Source organism: Erpetoichthys calabaricus, chromosome 4 (assembly GCF_900747795.2).
Source record: "Erpetoichthys calabaricus chromosome 4, fErpCal1.3, whole genome shotgun sequence".
NCBI classification, from domain to species: domain Eukaryota; kingdom Metazoa; phylum Chordata; class Cladistia; order Polypteriformes; family Polypteridae; genus Erpetoichthys; species Erpetoichthys calabaricus.
The window spans coordinates 263134371-263159992 of NC_041397.2; the positions used below are offsets into that span (position 1 = coordinate 263134371).

The window sequence follows — 25622 nt, forward strand, 5'->3', positions numbered from 1 at the left end:
TACATGAGGCCCCTACAGATGAAATTGTTTATACAATGTTCTGTATAAATAAAATGTATTATCATTATTATCTATATTTTCTAATTCTTTCTTGCATGTGCAACCAGCATGGAACACATCTCCACATCTTGGTGCCTCTAGATGATCTACTTGATTTGTGTAATGGCTTTCTTTCTCATCAGTTATGCATCATAAAACCACAGTTATTTTGTCATATTGATAATGGAACCATGAGCTTAGTTGTGTTTCTGGTCACAAGGATGCAGTGTAATTAATAAATGATGAAACAACCTTGAGGACTTCCTGTGTTTCATTTAGTGAAGGGGAGCAGTAACACAGACATCCATTGTGCCATTGTGCTGCAGTCTTCAGTGGCTTTTAAACAATTATACATTGCATGTTTTAGTTTGTCATAATTTATTGTGTTATAGTTTGAAGTGGGTACACATTTAACCAAAAAGGCTCAACAGAAACCAACTGTAACATTTAAGTGAAAATAAGATCTAAACATCAGCGTAAATTAATTGAGAACAAAATGCTGAAAATGGTTGCATTTAATGGTGTCTTCCTTTAGATGGTGTTCTATAAATTCAAGTTAAACCAGCAGTTCTCAGTCTCAGTCTTGTTTTGTTTCAGACAGTGTCACAAACACTGTGTCATTTTTACCTCCATTTGCTCTCATTAAATGAATTACTCTCCTCCTCTCTTTTTCTGCCTTCAGATAAACTCAAGTCACATTTTAACATGTAGATATTCAATTCATCTACGTAGATTGTCCAAAATAGCATCAAATTCAGATTTGAAAGTCCCTAAAGTTCCACTCTCCCTCACACTATTTGGCAATTTATTCCATGTGTCTTTGGTTCTTTGCATGAAGAGTAACTTACCAACATCTGTGCAAAGTTTGTCATTAATAAGTTTCCAACTGTGTCCATTTGTTCTTGTTGCAGATCATTTAATTATAATTACATTTATAATAATACATTAGTACAGTAATTTAAAAATATTTATAATAGATTTAGAAATACTGAGAGAGTCTGCAACTACTTCAGTCTCGTTTAACATGCTCAGTAACAGATAATGGAGCAAATAACCATAAGGCTTGGAAAAACGGAATGAAAATCATGGTGTAATGAAAGACTTAAAAACAATTAAAAACTAAATTATCTTCATGCAATATACATAAATGTGTTGGTGCATTCTAATAAAAACTTATAAAACTTAGTTTTAGAATTTGTAAATTGATCCCAAAACTTAGAACTTGGGAAATAACAGCCTGTATAATTAGACTACGAGTCCCACTGAAATCATTATTTGGTGGGAACAAAAATCAGCAGCCTTATGGGGCCCCCATGAGTTTGAGAACCACACACTCCAAAAGATGTTAGGTACAGTTTCTAACAAAAAGTATATTATGAATGCATAAGAACATTCACAACAAATCCAAAATAAAAACAGCAGAGCTCTGACAATGTTCCTTACTGCCCTAACCTGAAAATAATATAGAAAATGGATGAATGGATAGATTTATAATAGTAATGATAACAGAAAGAATTAGGAAACAATGTTTAGAAAGTATACCAAGCATATAAAGTATCGTAAAAAGCATTACCTCAGGGCCATCTTAATGTATGAGCACAATGGGCAAAGGCCGGGGGCCCCAGGAGCATAGGGGCCCACAATGTTTCTGAGGCCTATCTGTGTTTATGTTTTGCTATCAAAACAGGGGCCACAGCGCACTATTTTGCCTGGGGGCATATGATGCTGGTAAGACAGCCCTGCAGTTTTTATATAATTGGGGAAGATGTAAAAGTGCAACAGTGTATATATCTTATGTCTTCCAGAGAAAATAAAAGTAAATATGCCTAAGTTCAAACACAAAGAAAAAATGTACTTAAAACATGGAATCTGCAAAAATGTGCACTACTTATTTTTTGTCCCCCACCAAACATGCATTTTTCATTTTTAAGAAGCCGATCATAATTTCTCTGTACTTTATTTTGAATACTATGTTATGTAATATTATTTTACATTATATCATAAAATAGTAATATAAATTGCTCACAACCCTAAACTGGTACATTTACCCTATGCAGGCAGCGTGGTGTAGTATAGTGGTCAAGCCAATGAACCTTAACTTTTAAGGTTGCCAGTTTATTTTTAACTTTTGTATTATATTACAGTTGAGTCACATTCTGCATGACACATGTCATGATATCACAATGTCAACAGTCACCTATTACCTTAAATGCTTTGCTTTTTCCTCAAAGATAGCTTGGGCTAGAATATAGCAGAGTTGCCAGGTTCATCTCCCAGAATTGAAACAAATGGTTTACAAGTAGCATTATGGAAAATAGAACTCTTACAACAGCAATCTGTAAAATGTTGATTACGAGTGGCATACATGTGAAATATGTAACACTCACCTGCATGTATGTCTCCAAACAAGTCCAAGTTGTCCAGTTTTCAAGTTTGGCTCCTTTTCCCAGATAGGCTTTTATAACTCCTTCACGGTATGCCATTGTATAGTCACCTGCAGCTAACTCCCGTGAAATGTTCAAGACTTTTTCATTAACATAGACAGACCACAGGTTGCAGGTTGCTTCTTTGGTGTAAGGGCGGAACTCCCAGCCATCCTGTTGCTGATTGTGGCCTAATTCATGAATGGGGCCCCATAGGCCTTCTTTTCTCATAACCTTTTCATCTATAATAGACTTCAGTGAAGGCAAATGAATCATGATAGGGTAACCAGCATGCATCCAACCTAATAGAAATTGGTAGAGGGTGACAGAACAATAAAGACAGCAAGGGTGAATGTAGTTTTAGACAAAGTAAAGCGGTGTGGATAGAGTTAAAAGAGGTTTAGTAAATGTCCACAACTGTTTTCATGTGATTAGATGTTGTCGAGCTTACATGCAGCCTTAATTCTTAAACCATGCCCTTTCCATTTGATTTTGTCCCTTCTAGTGTTCCCTACAAACTGTAATTATGCATTGGTCACATTGGTCATGCCGTGGTTGTTTGTAAATTAATTTAAGAGCTTTTTTTTTTTGAAAGAATGTAAAAGGACTTTGAAAGACAGAGGATTCAGGATAAATAGGAAGAAGACAGAATATATGAGGTTTAATGATGGTCAGGAATCAGAAGTTAGTCTGCAGAGAGAGCTATTGAAAAGAGTGTATATATTTAGATTCCTAGGATCAGTGGTATCCTAAGATGGAAATTAAATTCAGAGATAATTAATAGAGTGCAGCACGGATGAATCACTGGAAAAAGATATCAGGAGTATTCTGTGAATGATGAATTAATGCAGACATTAAAGGTACAGTAAGGTTTTTAAGACAGTAGTAAGTTCAGCAATGATGTATGAAGCTGAGACATGGACAGTAAAGGGAGCACAGGAGAAGAAATTAGATATTTCAGAAATGAGAATGTTGAGGTGGGGGTATGGAGTTACAGAAAAGCAGAGAATAAGAAATGAGACAATCGGAAGTACAACAAAAGAAAGTGCAGGAAAGCAGGTTGAAGTGGTATGGACATGTGGTGAGGGGAGACGATGACTATGTGGGCAAAAGAGTGATGGAAATGGAAGTCCATGGTAAGAGAAAGTGACGGACGCCAAAGAGGAGGTGGATGGACAAAGTAAAAGAAGATCTGAAGGAAAAGGGCTTGACGAAGAGGAGGTGCATGACTGAGCATTATGGAGAAGGTTAATCAAGCACACCGATACCAAATAGAAATGGGAAAAGATGATGAAGAAGAAAGTATAGCAGTGCATATTGTGTCTCCATGAAAGTTTGTTTTGAGCATTGCCTATTTAATTATAGATTTTGCCATTGCCTTATATTGTGATTCATATTACCTCGTGTCTTTGCTTCACCCAATGCCAATGTCTGCTTTTACTCTGGTCCTGGAAGCCTATTTAGTAATTTATACAGTACATCTATCAGCTTCCTATCCTTTGCTTGTTCTGCTGCTACCCAAATTCTGGCTTTATGTCTGCCTATTCTGTTCTTTAAAAATCACTCACAGTCCTTCCAGTAGCATCGACCATTATTGGGTTGTACCTAAAACCCACTCATTGCGACTGTTTTATGAAAGTGACAAAGTGACAAAAAGTGAGTGAGAACATACAACTTATTTTTGCATAACAAAACAGGGTAATGGATAGGGTGATGTAGTTGATGTCTTTTACATTAAAAGAACATTTTCATCCATCCATCCATCCATTTTCCAACCCGCTGAATCCGAACGCAGGGTCACGGGGGTCTGCTGGAGCCAATCCCAGCCAACACTGGGCACAAGGCAGGAACCAATCCTGGGCAGGGTGCCAACCCACCGCATAAAAGAACATTTTTACAAACAATATTTTCAGAATCAATGTGTTGGTTGTTTGAGTGCAGTGGTATATGCTAGACATTACTTGCTAACTATTCTTTATATACAGTAGTGTAAAGGTATTTTTACGTAGCCTATAGTATTGTCACAGCTTAATATTTTATTTATTAAATTATCCATTAACTCTTTTGATTCATTAGTGCTTTTGTAATTCTACTCTATATAGTTGTAAGGTAGTCCAATTATAAAAAAGTATCTTAAATATGGCTTTATATGCCTGCTTTCCAACATTAAATTAAACACGTGGAGGTTTATAATAATACATGGTGATGGGGAGCAGGCACATCATGGATATGGGGCATTAGTATCTGGAAGGGATGCATCATTAGATCCTTCTTAGATTGGAATTGTAAAAAAAGAATTGGAATCCCCAAAGCTTCTAGAGGAGAGCAGCAATATGTAACTATGATGTCTTCTCACAGAAGTCTTTGCATGAGTCTCTGTGGAATAAGGGCTGACTCTAGAGAGTTTAAATGGCATCAGAAGTGCTTCAGGTCGTAGCCTTGTAAAGGCGGCTGCCTCCTCAGTCAAATGAGGCTTGAGTTGGGAAAAAGTAGAGATATGAGCTTGACTGGTGATGAGGAGTAGTATTCTAGTATACTGAAGAAGGCATGGAGGTAGGCTTAAACACACTTCATGCTGGAGATCACTAGCTAGCCTGACTTTGTTTAGGTAGGCCCAGAAAGGACGTAACTTTTGTTATTTTATTCTTTTTACTGTTTTGTTGTTTCTTCCATTTTCAACCCCCCTCGTGTGTATTATTTTTGAGTATGGCTGCTTGCTGTATGTTTGAATATACTGGTGTCTTTCTGAGTATGAGGTTGTGCTCCACTGAGCCCCAATTTGGTAGTTCTTGCTATAATAAAACTGTAGTTGAGTTTTACAAAGAAATAAATGGCTTTGTTACTTTATACAACAATATAACAAATGACTAATTGTCATAATATACTTGCCAGCAGATATCTGGACATCTGCTACGATCCTTTCTTTTCGAGGAAATGTTTCTGGGATTGCTGCCAATTCGGTGATACTCTTCATCAAGTCATTCCAGAGCCCCAGAAGGGATTCAGGATCGTCCAATGTGCGAATGCTATCAGATGGTACTGTTAGGATGATATTATTGGCCTCAAGCTCAGCCCAGGGTGCTGGATGGTTCCGAATGCTGTCAGTCCACTTGGCATTACTGCTTTTTCCTTAATAGAAAATAATCTTCATTAGAAAATTTACATGTACTTTACAACGTTCTATTCCTAGTGTCATCTTATATTAACTTCAATATACAGTACATGGTAGTGATTAATGATATTAATAATAACACAAGTATAGTAAAAACAAATTACCCAGTCATTTTTGGATTTTCATAATCTTTAACAACAAAGCATTCAATATATTTTCACAAGCCTAGAGTCTCACAGGTAAGACCAGAGAAATATTACACTAACTCTCCTCCCTGTTTTTTTCATGAATTCTTTATAACATTACGTGGGGCTCTACCACAATCCCTCCGCTATCACTTTATTCAGTATCAAGGTAATCAGCAATTTAAAAACAGCATAGAAGGTACAGTGTGCATAAAACATATGTAACCGTTTTGCAAGTTTTAACATCTTATTATTATACAAGACTGAACTATAGTGGATTTACTTTAATTTGACTTTTGGGTCAACAGAAAAAGAGCATTGCCTGTTATGATGAAAACAGATCCCTGCAAAGTGATCTAAACTGATGACAAATATAAAACATAAAAAAAATTGATCGCACAAATATTCAGCCTCTTCAAATCAGAAGTTAGTATATGGCAGCAACTCTAGGGCAGCACGGTGGCACAGTGGTAGTGCTGCTGCCTCACAGTAAGGAGACCTGGGTTCACTTCCCGGGTCCTCCCTGCATGGAGTTTGCATGTTCTCCCCATGTCTGTGTGAGTTTCCTCCGGGTGCTCCAGTTTCCTCCCACAGTCCAAAGACATGCTGGTTAGGTACATTGGCGATCCTAAATTGTCCCTAGTGTGTGCTTGGTGTGTGTGTGTGTACCCTGTGGTGGACTGGCGCCCTGCCTGGGATTTGTTCCTGCCTTGTGCCCTGTGCTGGCTGGGATTGGCTCCAACAGACCCCCGTGGGTTGGACAATGACTGATTGGCAGGAATTCTAGCCTAGAGTCTGTGCTGACCAGTTTCTCTGTAGCAGCCCTTGCATGTCTCTGCATTGCAGGTTTTTCATTTGTTCTTTACAAAACTTTATACTGTGTCAGGTGGCATGGATATTGTGAGTGAACAGCCAATCAGATTGAGATCTGGACTCTGACTGGGCCTCTCCAGGACATAAACATTGTTGTTTTTAAGCCATTCCTATGTAGCTTTGGCTTTATGCTTGGGGTCATTGTCTGGCTGTAAAACAAATATTCTCCCAATTAAATTGCATGTTTTGTCAGACTGCATCAGGTTTTTCCTCTGGTATGTCCCAGTGTTTTTCTGCATTGATTTTATCCTCTACACTTACAAGTTTTTTCAGGTCTTCTGCAGAGAAGCATTCCCCCAACATGATGTAGTACCATGCCTCATGATGAGATGGTGTGTTTTTGATAGTATGCAGTGTTTGCATTACACCATCTGTGACATTTAGTTTAATGTCCAGAAGGCTCATCAGGCCATGGTATCTTCTTCCAGCTGACATCAGAGTGTCCCCTGTGTCTTCTAGCAAACTCTATCTAAGATTTCATTTGAGTTTTTTTTTTTAAAAAGCAGTGACTGGACAAGCGCCCGGGGAGCAGTTGTTTTATGCACAGTCTCTCCAATCGTAACTACTGTGACTTTTAACACCTTCATAGTTATCACAGGTCTCTTGGTGGACTCCCTCACTACTCTTCCTCTGGCTTGGTCAGTCATTTCTTTGAGGACAGCCTGCTATAGGTAGGTTAACAGCAGTGATATACTCGTTCCATTTCTTAAAGACTGATTTAACTGGGCTCCAGAAGTGTCCTTTTGTCTTTACTGTGTAGGTTAAGCTAGGCCACCATACTGACTCAGCACATGATGGACCTTTCAAATGTAGCTGCAGTTGTTGTACATCACAATCATTTAAAACCCCTTGACTATAGATCCCCATTTAAATAATTATGTGACTTCTAAAACCAGTGATGATTTAGCTGTGTCATATTCAAGTGCGTGAATAATTATTCAATTAATTATTTTGTGTTTTATAGTAATTTACTTGGACCACTTTGCAGAGGTGAATATTTTTACTGGCTCTATAATTATTGTAAATTATATGAAGGTGCAAAAAAATAAAAAAGGTTGTGTCACTTTTTGTTTTTTATAAATTGACAATCTCCAAATCAGAACATGATTGACCCAGTTTGGGGGCACTGGGGCCAGAAACTACCTAGAAATATTGTGCACAAGGCAGGAGACAGCCCTGGCAGAGCTATTCAGTCCATCAAGTAAGTGTTAAGGGGTCACCGTCGGTCATCAAAATGCAATGGTAGTGAGTGAGTGCCGTTAATGAAACCAAACCAGAGGGAGGCAAGTCTTCAGACTCTGATGATACTGAGTGGACGCCGTTACTCACTGGTCATGCACCCCTTTAGGTCCACGGTAGTGGCACCACTTGTGCTATTGAAAGGGCTCCAGACACCAAGGGGTAACAGGCAGCTGAAATTTAGTAATACCGACTACCCACTGTGGACAATGAGGAGAAAGTCTCCACAGTGGGTAGTCTAGGTCTCCAAATGGCCTTCAAACGACACTGAGACCTGGGCAGAGGTCCAGTCCATTGCAAGATCAGCAGTTACTCTAACAAGGACATCTTGGGGGATGTGGAACAAATGTCAGGAAGAAAACACATACAAACATGGAGACACAGGAATGATGATTGAGCAATTTAAACCCAATTTGCACCACCCAAATGTGAACATTAAAGTATAAACAAAACAATGAATATTGCACATATTCTATGCTTCATGTTAGTTTAACATTGAGGTAAAATACAAAACGCTTTAAAGCAGTCAAGATCAAATACGTTTGTTTAAGATAGGGTGAGATATCAGTAACTAAAGATATTTTATGTTAAATAAACAATTCAAGAATGCTGCCATTTTGACCTTTTAACTATGCTTTTTATTGAAGGTTTTGAACAAGCAAGTCCAGTCCAAACTGGTCTGAAGAATCTAACACATTTTTCATGTTAATTGTTGAATATACCATAATGACAGTTCAACAATACAACTAAGGAGCTGTACTTGAAAATGCAGACTAGCAGGCTCATGTCTCACATCTGGATTGCAGAGTTGCCCTGAGCAAATCAATAAACCTGTCAGCACAGCCACAAAAGAGTCACTGAAAAGTAAGCAATGGCTAAAGTGCGATAAGAGGTGTAAGCCTGTGTTTTTTACAGAGTCAAGGAATGGAGTTATTTGACGATATCCTTACATATCTATGAGAAAACGGCACAGCTCCACTAAAGTATATACTTAAGGTCATTAAAGAAGTATGCTACATAGGAGAGATTTTACTTTGAAGACAACAACCTGTAGACATAATCATTTCATTAGACACTTTGGTAACACTTTAGTTTAGGTACTGCAAAAATGCATCTATTACCCATGTACTCTTATGCAACAAGGCTTTAACTGCTTCTTTTGGTCTTCATAACACTTTTATAAAACATCAGTAGATACATTATTCATCCCTGGGCACTGTCACATAGTGGCATGATGGTAAAATTACTTGCTAATATGAAGGATTCACAGGTCTTATACTAAATATGTAACATCAAGAGAGATGTGTCACAGTTACACCACCTCAGAGCACTCACCCCAAAGTGACATTTTGTCAGTAAGTCACATTACAGAGATGAATAAACACTTTACTGATGCTTTGGAAGTGTTATGAAGACCCAAAGAAGAGTTTGCTAAGGTCTTGTTACATAAGAATAAACGAGTAATAGATGCATTTTTTCAGTACCTAAACCAAAGTGTTACCAAAACCTTTGATGCAAGTCTATTAGCTTTAGCAATTTCAGACATTTGCAGATAAGTATAACACAATTACAAAACTACAGCCTATGTAGTCTGTGTAGACTCATATTTTAATTGTTCTAAACACACTATCAAAAATGCAAAAGTTTTTTGTGTCTTTGGTTATTCTGATGAGATGAGAGCATGATCCTCTTACTGCAGCATAATAAGACAACATCACATATGCAAGTATATTATTGCAGTGTTAAAAGAGATCACTCATGACTTTGGCACCATTAACATGTGCTACATGTCTAAATTCAGTAGTATTTCAATCATTAATCTTTCGGATTTTCACAACACTTCTAAAGAGTGCTTCCTGAGATAGGTACGCAGATGTTATTGCTGGTTTAAATCAATGTTTGAGCAGCTGCAATGGTATTTGTTGCTTACATTTCAAAATCTGATCACAGTTTGCCTTTTTAAAACCTGTCTTATACAATTGACAGGATTTTGCTGCTCATGCATTTTATTTTAATAGACTAGGGGGCTCTTCCCCCTGCCTTCTTCACTCACCCACCCTTAGGTTTGGTTTACTAGATATACAATTTAAAGAGATTATTATTTTGATGGTTACATCTCTTTCTCGCAGGACGTATAACGCTGCTCGCGTTGTGAAGGGGGTGCGGCTGAACGCACGCTAAAGAAATGCCGTAGGATCATCTGCTGTCTTTCTGCTGTTGGCGAGCTGCCTGTTCTGCTTGTCTTGCTGCCCGATCATTTCAAAGCCTGTACATCAGCTGCCCTTTTCGCGTTGTGAAGGGGGGGGGGGTATTTAGAGCGGCTGAACACACGCTAAGGAAAAGTGGTCAGATCATCGGATGGCTTTCTGCTGCTGGCGAGCTGGGAGCATATGAAGCGTGTCTTCCAAAAGCAATCCAACAACTGTTAAGTTAGATGTCCGTGGACTTATTTTAAATGATGCCACACTGCCTTGTCTCGCGTGATGTTGTAAAAATAATACTTGTCCTTTATTTCAGATCCCGGGTGTGGTTTAATCTCTCACAGGACATATAACGCTGCTCACGTTGTGAAGAGGGGGCGGCTGAACACATGCTAAGGAGATGCGGTCGGATCATCTGCTGGGTTTCTGCTGCTGGCAAGCTGCGTGTTTTGCTTGTCGCTTGTCATTGTTTTAAGAGCTGGGAGCAACTTAATGTGTCTCTCGTGGGACTTCAAATTGTTTTCCAAGAAGATCACGTCTCATCTTCCTAGTCTCCCTCCCAAAGATTTTTTTTATAATAGAGAGATTCCCTTCTGAAATAGTTTAAGTAGAGATTATGGTTCATTTCAAGCTTTCAGAGAGTTTGTTCATATTGTCACTTGGGGAAAATGAATACAGTTTGATGGATATATTACCTGAAACAGCCAGGCTGAGATGTTTAACTTAAAAAACATACTGCCATGACAAGAATACCCAAGAAATGTTCCACAGAATTCCTCAACACGTGTTTCCTCTTATGATTACGTGTGGAGCAATAAGCCATAAGTTCTGTTCCTAAATCGAAATTTTTGCAGTGTACAGTAATTGAACTGGACAAGGCCCAAAAGAAAATAATGAGCAAGGATACATGGGAACACGTGAAAGCGAAGGCCTGCATTAAGAGGCACTTAGACGGTAAATATGCCATTGTTAGGGGTAGACTCTGCCACATCTTTGTAGACTGTCTAAACACCAAACCAATTCATGGCTACTATGCCTGCAGAAATAATTGCTAAAAGTATCATTGTGTTTTTCCGACTCAAATAAATAAATAAAATGTTGTGACTTACTTGTAGAATAAATGGAAGAAGAAAACATTTTCCCTGAAGTAAGCATATTTGGTATATAATTTATTACACATAGGTTGAGAGCCTGTGCTAATAACGCACTGCAAGACGAACCTCCTGGTTATTGAAAAAAATTGATTCTGTGATTTTTTTCAGGTAAGGATAACAGAAGTTTTGATGTAAGGATGTTACACTCATTAATTGTGGTGCTGGAAAATCCTGGCCAATCCCAGCCAACACAGGGCACAAGGCAGGAACCAATCCCGGGCAGGGTGCCAACCCATCGCAGTATATAATATATATATATATATATATATATATATATATATATATATATATATATATATATAATATTATATTATATATTACATATATAGTATATATGTATATATATATATATATATATATATATATATATATATATAATATATATATATATTATATAGCCGACTATACTTCCTTAGAAGGCTGGCGTCCTTCAACATCTGCAATAAGATGCTGCAGATGTTCTATCAGACGGTTGTGGCGAGCGCCCTCTTCTACGCGGTGGTGTGCTGGGGAGGCAGCATAAAGAAGAAGGACGCCTCACGCCTGGACAAACTGGTGGGGAAGGCAGCCTCTATTGTAGGCATGGAGCTGGACAGCTTGACATCTGTGGCAGAGCGACGAGCGCTGAGCAGGCTCCTGTCAATCATGGAGAATCCACTGCATCCACTAAACAGTATCATCTCCAGACAGAGGAGCAGCTTCAGCGACAGACTGCTGTCACTGTCCTGCTCCACTGACAGACTGAGGAGATCGTTCCTCCCCCACACTATGCGACTCTTCAATTCCACCCGGGGGAGTAAATGTTAACATTATTCAAAGTTATTGTCTGTTTTACCTGCATTTTTTATCACTCTTTAATTTAATATTGTTTCCTTATTAGTATGCTGCTGCAGGAGTATGTGAATTTCCCCTTGGTATTAATAAAGTATCTATCTATCTATCTATCTATCTATCTATCTATCTATCTATCTATCTATCTATCTATCTATCTATCTATCTATCTATCTATCTATCTATCTATCTATCTATCTATCTATCTATCTATCTATCTATCTATCTATTAGTTGTATAGTGTAGTTCTACATAAGTGTCTCCTTCCATGTTTTTCAGTGGCATTGTGCTCATTGTCTCCTTGTATTCCCATTCACTCTCCTCTGTCCATACTGATGAACACAACATAATTTGGATCTCATCATACGTATGACGTTAATCTGCATCCATTCCTGCATATAGGCCCTCCAACCTGCAGGGAAAAACTTGGGGATTGGTGGCAGAATTGGCACTCCAGCCACCATAAAAAAACCTCACACTGGTTCCATTCCATCTGAACTAGTGTGGTGCTGAGGTGTCACCTGTTGCATGTCTGCACTCGGGTCCTAATCTGGATCCAGAGTGGGTTTGTCGTGTGGTGGGTGCGACAATGAACTGTATCAGCGCATGCTCCTAACCTAATGAGCTAATACTGAGAAAGGTGCCTGATAAACTCCAGTTTAAATAAATCTAATCAAAAATAATGCTAGCTTTCCCTTATTAGCCTTTCAGTTTTATTCACTTAAAAACGGCATTTTATCTAAATAATCCTAAAATAATCTTAAAATCTACACATATTAAATATTATGAGTCTTATTTAACAAACCGTAAAAAGTACTGTTTTTTTTTCACTCCAATCCACTTACTGCCATGCTTAGAATTCTCTGTTGACTTATAAGACAGACAGCAGGTCACTGCCAAATGATCTCTAGGTTCAGAGAGCGTTTGGCAAGAATGTCTGTTATTTTTCTAAACTAAAACTATGTCATTCAACATGACAGAGTTACTAAAAATTTCTATTTTGTGTATTTTTCCTGGTATCCTGCTGTGATATTCGAGCCAGTTACTAAACTGACCAAGTCATTCTACCCAGCTTATGGAATGAGACACGAAAGTCAGTGAGAAACACAACTACAAACAGCAGCAGATGCATTACATGGACACTGATATGGCTAGCAGCCTGCTGTACACCTCTTATCAGAAGAGGTAGGTCACTATTTGTCCAAGACACAGCAGACTTTGGCTTTACAGATAGCAAAGACTCTGGGCCCCCTGAAGTTTACATGCTCCATGAATTGTGTCAAGTGTAATTTTTTTGCTTGCTGTGTATTTTTTAAAACATTTTTTAGCTTAGTTTATGCTTAATTTCTTTGCTTCTTCTAACAATAAAAAGATTAAAAATAAAAAGTATATGCAATGTTACATTAATTAAGCTACTCCCTGTGTTCACATATTGTTTGCAAAAAATGCTCTGTTGTATTGAACAAGATATTCTGTCCCTTGAACCGGAGAATTTGTTAGGTGGCTTTTGTAATTAATGCTTACACTTTTGCTTTTGGACAGCACTGCTGAATTCCTTCTATCAAGTTAGTGCCCTAATCTGATAGTCTAATTAAGATATCATCTTTAATGTTAAGACAAAGAAAAATTTACAAGTGTTTCAGAGAGAAAACAAAAAACATGCATATAATCTTAGACAGAAAGCCACCCATCCTTATGTTTGGTCGAAATGTTTTTATATTTGGACTGTAAAGTTTGCTGGTTGAGTAGAAAAATATACATAATATACTTCTGTGATTTGACAGAACAAATATAATGTAAATGATGTCCTTAATAATCCTGCACCCAAATCCAGGTAAACATAATTTGACATCAAAGTACAAATCATACCACTGATGCTGTAGGTTTTCTTTTTATAATTGACATACTGATTCAATTTTTCGATCATCTATACAGCTTAAGCAAGTTATTTTTACATCTTCAAACATACCTGAGTATTACTTGTTTAATGTTAGCAACGATGATGCCATTAAGAAGGCTAACAAATTGCTGGGTTATAGAGTGTACAAATCTAAGGAGGTTACGCTCAAGCTTTAAAGGTGAGGCCTGTGATAAGGCAGGTCCACGGTGTGTTAATCAGGCATATAATTAAGTAACCGTCTACACTCGCGTCTTTGGGTTGGGCGTGGCAGGAGCAGTTCCAGAGTGGGATATGGGAGTGGACAGCCCTGTACTTCGTGCACATGTGCAGGAACACCCGCAACCCTAACTAAGGCTGGATCTGTCATTGCTGGCAGCTCTGCCTCCCCCTCGCTTTAAAAAGGGAAGTGCGAGGGCTGAATGGGAGAGTTAAAAAGAAAGAAAGAAGAAGAGAAAGGGTAAAGAAAGATGGAGGTTAAAAAAGGGAAATCTAAAGTAAAGCTGGGCAGGGAGCAGGAAGAGCAGGTGCGAGAGGGAGAGTAGCAGGCAGACAGGTGCGTGAGTCCCAGGAGAAGGAGTGAGCTGATCAGCACTCATTGGGGATGGGTCGCTCCTGTAGTGCACCAAGTGTGCTCTCGCAAGGAGGAGCCAGGAATCAGCAACGACTGGAGAGTAGATCAAGGTCCAGTGTGGGCGTCTCATGGCTGCACTCTGGGGACATGGAAGAGGGAAGGATCTGTAGGTGACCCATCTAGCGGCAGGATGGATGGGTAGGAGAAGCGATGTCCATAATGGGAGCCCCAGTAGGGACAAATGAGGACCCGGGCCAGAAAGGAAAGGTGCCTGCACCTGCTGGTAGACGTCTCCTCAGTCTGCAAGGTCCAAAGAGGGCATGTTGAGGAGTCATCTGCTTTTAAAGGGGCATTGAGTCTCAGTGGTTTTTTTAACAAGAGAATTCCCATATTGTTTTAACCTTGTTTATATGGATTTTGTTTTGGACTTAAATGTTTTTAACCTCCACAGAAACACCCTTTTTAATATGGATTATGTATATGCATAGAACTGAGCACTGCACTATTTATGTTTTGTTTTGGATTGTTTTTAATAAAAGCATCTGCACATGTTCACCCATCCCTTGTTATTTGTCCTCACTTGCCACGGCCTATCCATAGGTTACTTATCAATGGCGGCAGGTTCAAAAGGATCTTAAACTGAATTGAGAATATGGAGCCAACCCGTATTGTCACAAGGCCTTATCTGGAGTACTGGGTACAGTTTTGGTCTCCAGGCTACAAAAAAAACATAGCAGCACTAGAAAAGGTCCAGAGAAGAGGGACTAGGCTCATTCCAGGGCTACAGGGGTTGAATTATGAGGAAAGATTAAAAGAGCTGAGCCTTTACAGTTTAAGCAAAAGAAGATTAAGAGCTGACATGAATGAAGTGTTTAAAAATATGAAGGGAATTAGTACAGTGGATCAAGACTGATATTTTAAAATGAGTTCATCAAGAACACAGGAACACAGTTCGTAACTTGTCAAGGGTAAATGTTGCCCAAACATTAGAAATTTCTTTTTATTTGGGTCACTTGCCTTTCCCAATGCATTTGAGAGCAGGAAACTTGCAGCAACAACAGGTTTAAGTCCAGAGATAAAAATCCCAGTTGAATATGGAAACAGTTATACTGGTTCTGAATGATGGACGTTTTCTAGTTTGAAGTTAAAAGAAAAGAGGCTTTTGGAGACCGTGGGAGGTGAAGGTACAGTGAAGTCACAGTTGTAAAAAAAATGGTCAGAAGGAATATTAATTTGGATCAAACACAGGACTTTTCTTTTTGTTCCTTGTAGTAGGCACCGAGGCCACAGATGCACAATAGAGGGAGATCAAATAAGTCATAGCAATATGTATGAAAAAGCAACCACTTACAATAGCTCACAGAAACACTGACTTTGAATAAAGATAAAAAGAAGGCAAAAGTTAGATACATATTTGTATATATATATATATATATATATATATATATATATATATATATATATATATATATATATATATATATATACTGTAAATACTTACCAAAAACAAAATAAGGAGCTGATACTGCATTTTCAATCGTTACATTAACTGTTCCAATCTGGCATCCTTCGGGAATAATTATGTAGATCAGGCCACCCCACAGATTAGAAACAGATACGCGTTTTGCATTCACCCTGAATCTTCTTATTACCACAGCAGCACGACAAAGATCATCCCATTCCTCCAAATTGTCTGAGTGACACCCAATTTGCACCTAAAGACAAAAGGCATGCCAGCATTTCTTACAAGCATGACAATTTGAATCAAGTTTCAAAACTGGATACAAATCTGTGCTTTGAGATTTAATGTTCTTGGGCATAACTATGCAACAATCACAGTTTATGTATAGGAATCCATGAACCATTATTTCAAACTTTTAAAAAATTGCTGTAATCATTCTTTGTTAATCAAGAACACAATGTTAGCTCCCCAAAAATCACAGTACACCACATCATACAGCTTAATAGCCATTTTCTCCGGAGAGGGGGTCAGGGGCACAGGCTAAGTTGGACAGACCCTGCCATCCTATCCATAATGACTTTTTACAGCTCCTCTTGTAGCATTTATAAATGTCGAAAAGTCAAAGGATATAATCTCTCTGGATGGCTGTCATCCTCATTAACGTTTCCAAATTCACTTAACTGACTCTTGTGAGAGTCCATCAATCCTCCACAGAATCCTCATTTGGCCACTTGTACTTGTAATCTCATTCTTTCATCGACTATGCAGAGCTCATGGCCATAAATAAAGACTGGAATTTAGACTGACTAGTAAATCAGGTTTCAAAAAAAAGAATTCATGGCTATGTAATGAGTCCTTTTAAAGTGCACACCCAAGCAGTTAAACTTAACAACTAACAACCCCCCCTCTGTACACTTTCCAGGGATTTAGGATAAGAAAAACATACCTGCCAGCCTAATCCAAGCACTTCTGTGGGGAACTCAAGAGTCGTCGATTCTCCAGGAGAAATATACATTCCAGTACTTCTCCATGCCTCTCCACCTTTAAAATTAGATGAGGAAAATAAAGCACAATTTTAAAAAATGGAATTGTAACATTAATAGGAACACAAACAAGAATGCAAAAATGTATTGTTGCTCAGAGTCCACTTATTCACCTTAATGTCTTTAATCTTTTTGATATTACTGTTAGTTCATATTAGCCAACTGATTTATGGATGGTGGACATAGAGAAAGTATAGAAAATAATAAGCAAAAGAGGAAAACGAGTGCAATAGTATCTTAATATTCTAATGTAGATCACTCCAAGATGATGTCCAACCTTACAGAGCTGTCTTATTTTAAGCACAGAATTAAAACTGCCACTGGACATTGTATAACCCAGAAAATATTCCAGAACAGATGCAGAATTAGGTATGTGCTGTGATGCAGTTTCTTTAACCGTTTTTTGATTTGTTTTTCCCAAAAATGTCAAAATGCTATTCATGTTATTTTCAGCAGAAACAAGATGTGCAACCATTTTTTTAAATTTCATTTTAATGTTTGTTTTGAGCTTTATCCAGGCAAAGCTAGATAGTGCAAGCCTGTGATGAGCTACACAAAGTCCAGCACTATGTATTCTATTGAGCATGGGAAAGGCGCTATATAAATAAAATGTATTATTATTATTATTATTATTATTATTAGAGTTTGACACAATAATTTGAAAAAAATAAATTTCTATAATGTTTCTTACGAAAGCTAATTAAGCATTACATGAAATGGGGACCAGGGTTCTGCAGTAGAGCAAGCAGTGGAGATGAACAGTAACAGAAACTTAAGCTTCCAGGAAGAAATCATCAACTTTTGGTAAGTACGAAGGACAACTGGATAGTGGAACAAACTGCAAGGGGTCTGATATCCCTTGGAAACATCTCTCAAATTGGGATGCCAAAAACCTAACAGGAAGGTTATTAGGAATACTAATTGAAGGACAATGGAGTGAAAGAATACTGAAGGACTTTGGTGCAGTTAAAGTTGTGCCAGTCTTTCAGTACAACAGATGGCAGCAGATGTAAGATAGTAGAATAGATCAGTCACCTGCAGTGTGTCAGTAGAATTCTGTTTCCCTTTGGGCTACCTTGCAGTGATATAAACCTAAAGCTATTAAAAATATCCCTGAACAGTTGGTCTCTTTGCTTTAGCACTACTACTGACCAGAAATGCTTCCTAGTTATGACATAGTGAAACCAGAAGTATTCCTGGGACGGTCCTTAAGAGTTTAGAGAGTTTAAGTAGAGAACAAGGCAAAAAGGTGGATAAAAAAGAATACAGGTGGAATCCCTTTATAATGAAACTCATCCATCCATCCATCCATTTCCTAACCCGCTGAATCCGAACACAGGGTCACGGGGGTCTGCTGGAGCCAATCCCCAGCCATCACAGGGCACAAGGCAGGAAACAATCCTGGGCAGGGTGCCAACCCACCGCAGGATACACACACAAACACACCCACACACCAAGCCACACACTAGGGCCAATGTAGAATCGCCAATCCACCTAACCTGCATGTCTTTGGACTGTGGGAGGAAACCGGAGCGCCCGGAGGAAACCCACACAGACACGGGGAGAACATGCAAACTCCACGCAGGGAGGGACCCGGGAAGCGAACCCGGGTCTCCTAACTGCGAGGCAGCAGCGCTACCCCTGCGCCACCGTGCCACCCCCAGTGAAATTCATGGGACCATAAAAATATTTCGTTATAAATGAGGAAAATGCATATAGTTTTGTGACCGGGGTTGCCATCTCTAACAGCAGGGGTGCAAGGTCAGCTCTGTAGCTGCTATGCTGTGTCTAGTAAACAGTAAACCAAGGACAAAGTAATTGGTTGTTCTCTGCAGGATCAGGCTTACTGCATAATGTGCTTGTTGCTCATTTAACATCAGCTTTGAAATGCTCTTCCTCGCACTTTTCCGATCTGTCTTCTCCAGACCGTGTCTGCCACAGCAGTGATTCCGAGCCGCTGGTGTTCTTCTAATCTGATGATGGGAGTTAAAGCAGTATGATTGCCTATGTTGTGGCTCCTAACAGTTCCTATTTTGAATGAAGTCTTGAGACTGTACCTGCCTTCTCTATACAGTAATAAAGTACTTATATTTTACTTGGGAACCTGGACTCACCTTCACATCTCTTGTGCAAGTCTGTGACCCAAGCTTATTAATACCTGCATAAAAAATCTTCTTAAACTACAAAAAATATTTTATTTGAAAAAGAGATGTTAGATGTAACTTCTTTTTTACAGAAATATGGTTATGAAAATACAAAATGAAAGTGAGTTGTTAGATGTAACTAAATTTTAATAAAAATACAGGTATGAACATAGAATGAAAATGAGACATTAAATGAAACTTTGTTTTAATAGAAATACAGGTATGAAAACACAGAATGAATACGAGATGTTAGATGAAGATGAAAGTGCGATTCTAAATGCTTTTCGCCTCTTGATTTTTTTTCATTCCGGAATCAATTTTGTCTAGGATTGTTTATTTTTCTTTCAGCGTAAACTGACGCCGTTTCTCACTTTTTTTTGTTCATCTCAAAGAAAACTTTGAGAAGCGCTATGAAACTCAACAGTACAGTATCAAAAATGTTTTTTATACTGAAATTTATATTTCGTTAAAAGCAAAATTCATTAACATGATGTAGTATGAAGGTTTGTCCGGGCCCACAAAAAATATTCATTATTCTGAAAATGTTGTTACTTCGGTATTTGCTATAATGGGATTTGATCTGTATAAGGGTAAAAGTTGAAGGAAAAATAGGTATAGGAGTCTAGATAAAATAGGTTCACAAACGGGGCACCACTGCTTTAACATGTGTGGCTATTCTCCATTGTCCCTGTATGCATTACTTTCAAGGCTCAAATAAATTATTTTGTTTGGATGATGGAATCATGTTGTCTTTGCTTGAATACATAATATATGTTTGAAAGTGTTTTGGCATAAGATGTTTTCATTGAAAGACTTCAAATGAAACATAAATACCTAAACATTTTGTGTCTCTCCTTGTAGGGAATCAAATCCACAAACTCCGATGGTGGAAAATGAGTGATTGAATTTAGTTAGCTAAAAGAGAATTCTTTTATCCCAGAGGGCTGGGATTGGCTCCAGCAGACCCCCGTGACCTGTGTTCAGATTCAGCAGGTTGGAAAATGGATGGATGGATGGACATTATTACTGCCTTTGTAAGTGATAACATCTTTTTAAAGGGCTTTCATTTTAAGGTAAATACTTCAAGTAAATATGAATAGGATTGAAAGAATCCTTATACTTCACTCCATAGATACCACTCAGCAAATATCCACGGGAAAGGGGAAAGGTATACAACAAGCTTTTCATCTTCTGTTTAACAATGTCAGCAGTTGTTTTGCTTTCATTTAAGGGTGAGGAACAATGTAATCTAAAACAAACTGGTTTGTGAAATCCTTTCTGTTTAAAACAAGTAAAGAAAGACTACTTTTAAATAGTACTAAATAATCATTAAATTATGATATGTGTTGTAATGTGGTACTTTAGGTACCTCTGTCACTGCACACAGCTTAGCCCCCAGTGAAATTCATGGGTGGAGGACATTTAAACATCTAGTTCTTTTAAAAAATTGGATATAGCATGTAGAGAGTGGGTATTCTTAATTTCTTACTTTGGGTTAATGACTTTAGAAATTAATATTTAGCATTGCAAAATGTTACATGTCAAAAGGGGCCTCTTATAAAATACATATTGGTAATGGACGGCATGCAGGGACTGGCATCCCGGCAGGGACTGAACAAGGATCTTTACTCAGCCGAGAGGCCGGTATAATGTAAGGACAGGGGAAGACAATTTATTCGGGTAAGTTTTCCTTCCCCAAAACGCTAGATGCCAGTCTCCCTGAGTTATGATAACTCTACGGACACCCAAAGGACATGTTCCACGGAAAAGCCCTGTTGGGTTCAGTAGGTACCTCCAGGGAGGACTGAGGGGATTAATGGTCCCTACTGTGTGGGTCTTCAGCCTTATGTGGAAAGTGCTTCTGAGTGACAATCTCATGGCACCGGAAGCATTCCCGGGTTCTGTATAAAAGAAGCAGCCCTGCTTCAGTACAGCAAGCCAGAGTCCGGTTGGGAAGTGAACGAAGCTTGCCTGGAGGACTGGAGAGGGAGAAAAGGAGAAAGACATTGAAGAAGTGTTTTGGTTGTGCGCTTTTGAAACCTTTGTAGAAGGTAGAAAATTGAAGATTAATCTTTTATTTAAACTGGAAATGTGCTATTGTGTCTGGGGTTTGGGGTGCTGCAACACCCCCCGGTGGTCACAATATCCACCTCCAAAAGATACTCAGGTTAGGTTGACGGATGTCTCAGAGTTTGTGTGATATAAATGAATGGACCTTTCAATGGATTGCCACTCTGTTCAGGGTTGATACCAGCGTTGTGCTCAATGCTGTCAACATAAAACCTCACTTTCTGTTTAAAAAAACGAATGAGTGTTTAGTATTAATTATTCAATCCTCAGTACAATTAAATGCTTGCTTTCCTATTTCCCCATAGACATTGAAGACTAAAACTGTCACAACCTGTTCATTTTATCAATAATTTTTTATTTAATTACCCTAAATCCTTACATTCTTTTTGGTCATGAATTATTTATCTTCATGCAATGCATCGTTGGCATAAGTTCTCCATTATATAAATTTTATGCATCTACAAAAGGCTGAATTCTGCGTACTCAAAGAAAGTTTTCTTAAATCTAATTGACACTTTTATTGTTTAAATGCTATTAATGCACCTTGTATAAAACAATTAATTTGTTTTATTTAATTTTGATACATTTGTCTTACCTTTGTTTGTCCCTTCCACTTCCACACTTACTGATGACAATGTAGGCAGCACAGGAATATTAGGAATGATGATCGGGAGCAATTTTTGCGGGTTGGGAATTACATTATAGAGGGCTGGTGCAAAATCAATAAGAAGCCGGTCTTTTATTGGTTTTGCCATGTTAGTTTTGGGAAGCCTGTGGAACTCCGAGTTTCTCAATCATATCCGTCAAAAGTCGTCGGATTGATGTGTAAAAAAAGTTGTCTTCGCTTTTAACTTCAGAAACTGAACCCCATCTTCTATGACTCTCTTCCAACGGTCAGATTCCTCTTTTTCTAAAGGAGTAGCCATCACAGATGTGAAATACAAATTTAGCCAAGCTTCTAAGGAAGAGATAGGATTTAGCTCTTTCTTCGGGCTGCGGAACCACATAAGTGCCTGGAGAATAAATGTACCCTCTGCAGGTGATGCCAGCCCGGTTTAAGATTTTGTTCCCAGGATAATCGGTTAACTCAGAGAGATCTGGATTTTTGTTTGCCCAATTCCAACACTGGCCAGCAATAAGAAGTCCACCGCCTTCAGCCACAAATTGAAGGACTTTATCAGCTTCATAAGATGTGCAACAGTATACACTAACATCATTGATGGATCAGAAAGCTCACAATTAAACTGTTCTTCCTTCAGTAATTTGTAGAAAGTTGACAAATAATTTTCCACCCAATTTACCATTTGGAGTAGCTCCAAGCCAGCGCATAGCATTGAGCATGAAAGTCTTGAGTGGTGGGTGGTGTGGATGGTTATCACGTGTTAGCACAATAATTCTTCCTTTACCATAGAGGGCTCCAGCTAGGAAGGGTCTTTCATATGCATCGTATGCTATTGGGAATGCCAGAGGGCCATGTACAAGCAAATGAGATGGCTGGAAGGCCCCACGAATGTCAAATTCTTGACATCATTTTCTAACATCTTCAGATCATTGCTGAAATCTCTTCCTTGTCTGTATTTGAAGAAAAAAAAAATGAAGAAGAAACTAATACATTTTATTTCTGTAGACACATTTATACCAACCTCAGACATCCAACACCATTTTGGCAAATTTACTTCTATTCTAATTGGCTTCTAAATAAAATATTAACTCTTGTCGTTGAGATTCTTAACTTGCAACTTTTCTGTTTCATGTTATGTGTTTAAAAATCACCCCATTGTGGCTTCATCTTGTTGATAAATAAATTATTCTTAATATACACTTATTCAGTAAGTACCTGAGAAGACTGACAAACAAATTTCTTCAAGTCCAACTCAGATGTGATAGACAATGAGTAGATATTGATAAAAAAAATTAGTTTTGCACTTATGAATAACCCTGCAGTGGGTTGGCACCCTGCCTGGGGTTTGTTTCCTGCCTTGTGCCCTGTTTTGACTGGGATTGGCTCCAGCAGACCCCCCGTGACCCTGTAGTTAGGATATAGCGGGTTGGATAACGGATGGACTTATGAATAAGGCAAGCTGACAGACACATTACCACCTGACTAAAAATTGTGCACCAGATAATAAATGACAAAGATATTCAGAGGTCAGCATTTTTGTTAACTTCAGTTATTGCTCTGTTGTCTCTTTGTTCACTGAGTGACAACAATCAGTGGTAGCTTGTCCATAAGTTGACGAACTTCTGTCAGTCTGGATAGAATAAATATAGCTGATTTCTTGGGTTGTAAATTTGAAAATCTTTCTTTCCTGTGCTTTACAATTTGTTAATTATTTAGATAATATTTCCATAGTATCCTTTCATTGTTCATGTTGTATGCAATGTGCCCGTCTTCATTACTTTAACATGGCTTTCTCATTGCTTCATTTTAGTGTAACCCTGATATTCTGTATATGTATTTAATTATCATTTTTTTCATGACTCTGCAATCTGTACTAACCCCTACTTTCTCTGCTGTTCTCTTTCTGGTGTTCTGTGGTGGTGATCTGCACCACCACCACCACCCGATCAAAGCACAGTGCAGTCCCTACATTGATGGATTGAAGGCCAGAGGTCCATATGACCATCATCATCTAATTCTTCCACGTGAAACTTGAAAACCATGAGGACTGATTGAGATCATTTATGTTAGGTAGAATACCCAGTGGGGGGGCTCGGCGGTCATTATGCAAAGGTACTGTTTATAAAGTTGGAGAAACCTGCAGTCAACTGAGACTGAGGAAGTCACTTGGATGAGTGATGTAATGTATCTCCCTGGAAAAGAACTATGTCCAGATGAACTGAATCAACTTTCTAGAATTTCCTACCTGGATTATTGAGCATGTATCGAGACACTGCACAAATCTCTTCATGCAGAGGCCCATAGATACTGCATGACGAACAAGTTGCATAGGAGTGTCTTTTAACTCTTTCAGGGCTGATGTTGACTTTTGCAAAAATCAGGAGGTAGAGGGACGGTAATCAGCTATACACTGCAACAAAACTCACCGTTACGTTTTAGTTTGACTCTTTTTTGCTATAAGTTACATAGGTTTGTTGATTTCACCTCGATTCCCTGCACATGCATGAGTAGCGAAGAGCAAACAACCTCTAAATAGGCACTGACATCTGGCGAGAGACCAAAGCGAATGTGCAAAGCAAAATACTCCATGGGACGTTTTACGCAACTTTGTTGAATAGGGATTTTGATGCAAGTGATCTGTAGATGGATATCAAAAATGAAAGTGAGGTACCAGCATCATCTGAATGGTCCCCAGCTGAGTTGTGACGCCGAACACTTTTGTGTAGGTGATGTGCCTACAGAAGCGTTTGCCTGGTAGGGGACCACCACTTATGATGTCAAGAGGTACAGAACCAGATTGCATCACACTGCAACCGCCACCGCACCCACATGCTGTGTGAAGACAGCCAGGTAGCTGCCCCATCATGCATTCTACTAACCTTTGAGGTGCCCCCATGCAGCCACTGCTGCCAGAGATGACGAACATATGCCAGAAGTAGCCACAGCACATAGCAACAGATGTTTTATGTTGACTTATGTGTGAAACCGTGTGAAACAAGTTTTTTTGGAAAAAATATTCAGCCCTCAAAGAGTTAAAGTACTACATTAGCTAAACTTCAGATATTGAGGTTAAAGTTGTTTGGGTTGGGCTGTCTCTGCATAAAGCTTGCCTGTCTGTGTTACTCCACATGGTGTTTTTGAGAATATTTGGTCTCCTCCCAAATCCTCAAATTAATTGGTTAAGGTTGAATGGAATAAAAATTTATGGAACTGGGCCAGTGTGACTGAGATCAACCTTGATATGGACGGACATACATCGTGGATAGCTTGCGCCCAAATGACACCAGAAAAGATTTCCTACAATGGGAAGGTTAGGAAAATGAAAGAATAAATATAAAGTTAAATAGAAACTAGTGAGGTTTTCATGAGACAAGATGTCTGTTTTTGATAAATCATTTGCAGTGTTTGAAGAGTCCAGGAGAAGATACGACTTTTTAAAATAACGTCAGTCCAGACTGGCAGACTAAAATGCATTTTGTCTTTCCTTTGAGTTAGGAGATACACCCTCCTTATCTGTGTCCATTAGCGCTAAAGACTTGAACTCTTTCGGTGTCTGACCATATTTTTTGCAGCAATTATTTAAGTAATGAACTGAGTGAATGGGCTGGTGAGAGACACACTAGGGCTCGACACTGGGCAACCAGACTTCTGCTTGGTTAATGATACTGATATCATGTGAGAGATTTGGGATTAACAGAAACAGAACGGAAAATCAGGGTAGCAGAACAAGAATGGTTTCTGTGTAGGAAGTGA

The 25622-nt window shown here is 38.6% G+C and overlaps 1 protein-coding gene across 1 annotated transcript in view; it reads right to left on the reverse strand.

The window, feature by feature from the left end:
• LOC114650834 (TRPM8 channel-associated factor homolog) overlaps positions 1–25622 on the reverse strand; it is a 40837-nt gene that overhangs the window by 6925 nt on the left and 8290 nt on the right. The window contains exons 3-7 of the mRNA XM_051926661.1: positions 21843–22036; positions 16937–17031; positions 16030–16243; positions 5352–5591; positions 2427–2764 (exon numbers count right to left, since the gene is read on the reverse strand). Coding sequence (XP_051782621.1) covers positions 2427–2764; positions 5352–5591; positions 16030–16243; positions 16937–17031; positions 21843–22036 — 1081 coding nt within the window. The remainder of the gene's footprint in view (positions 1–2426; positions 2765–5351; positions 5592–16029; positions 16244–16936; positions 17032–21842; positions 22037–25622) is intronic.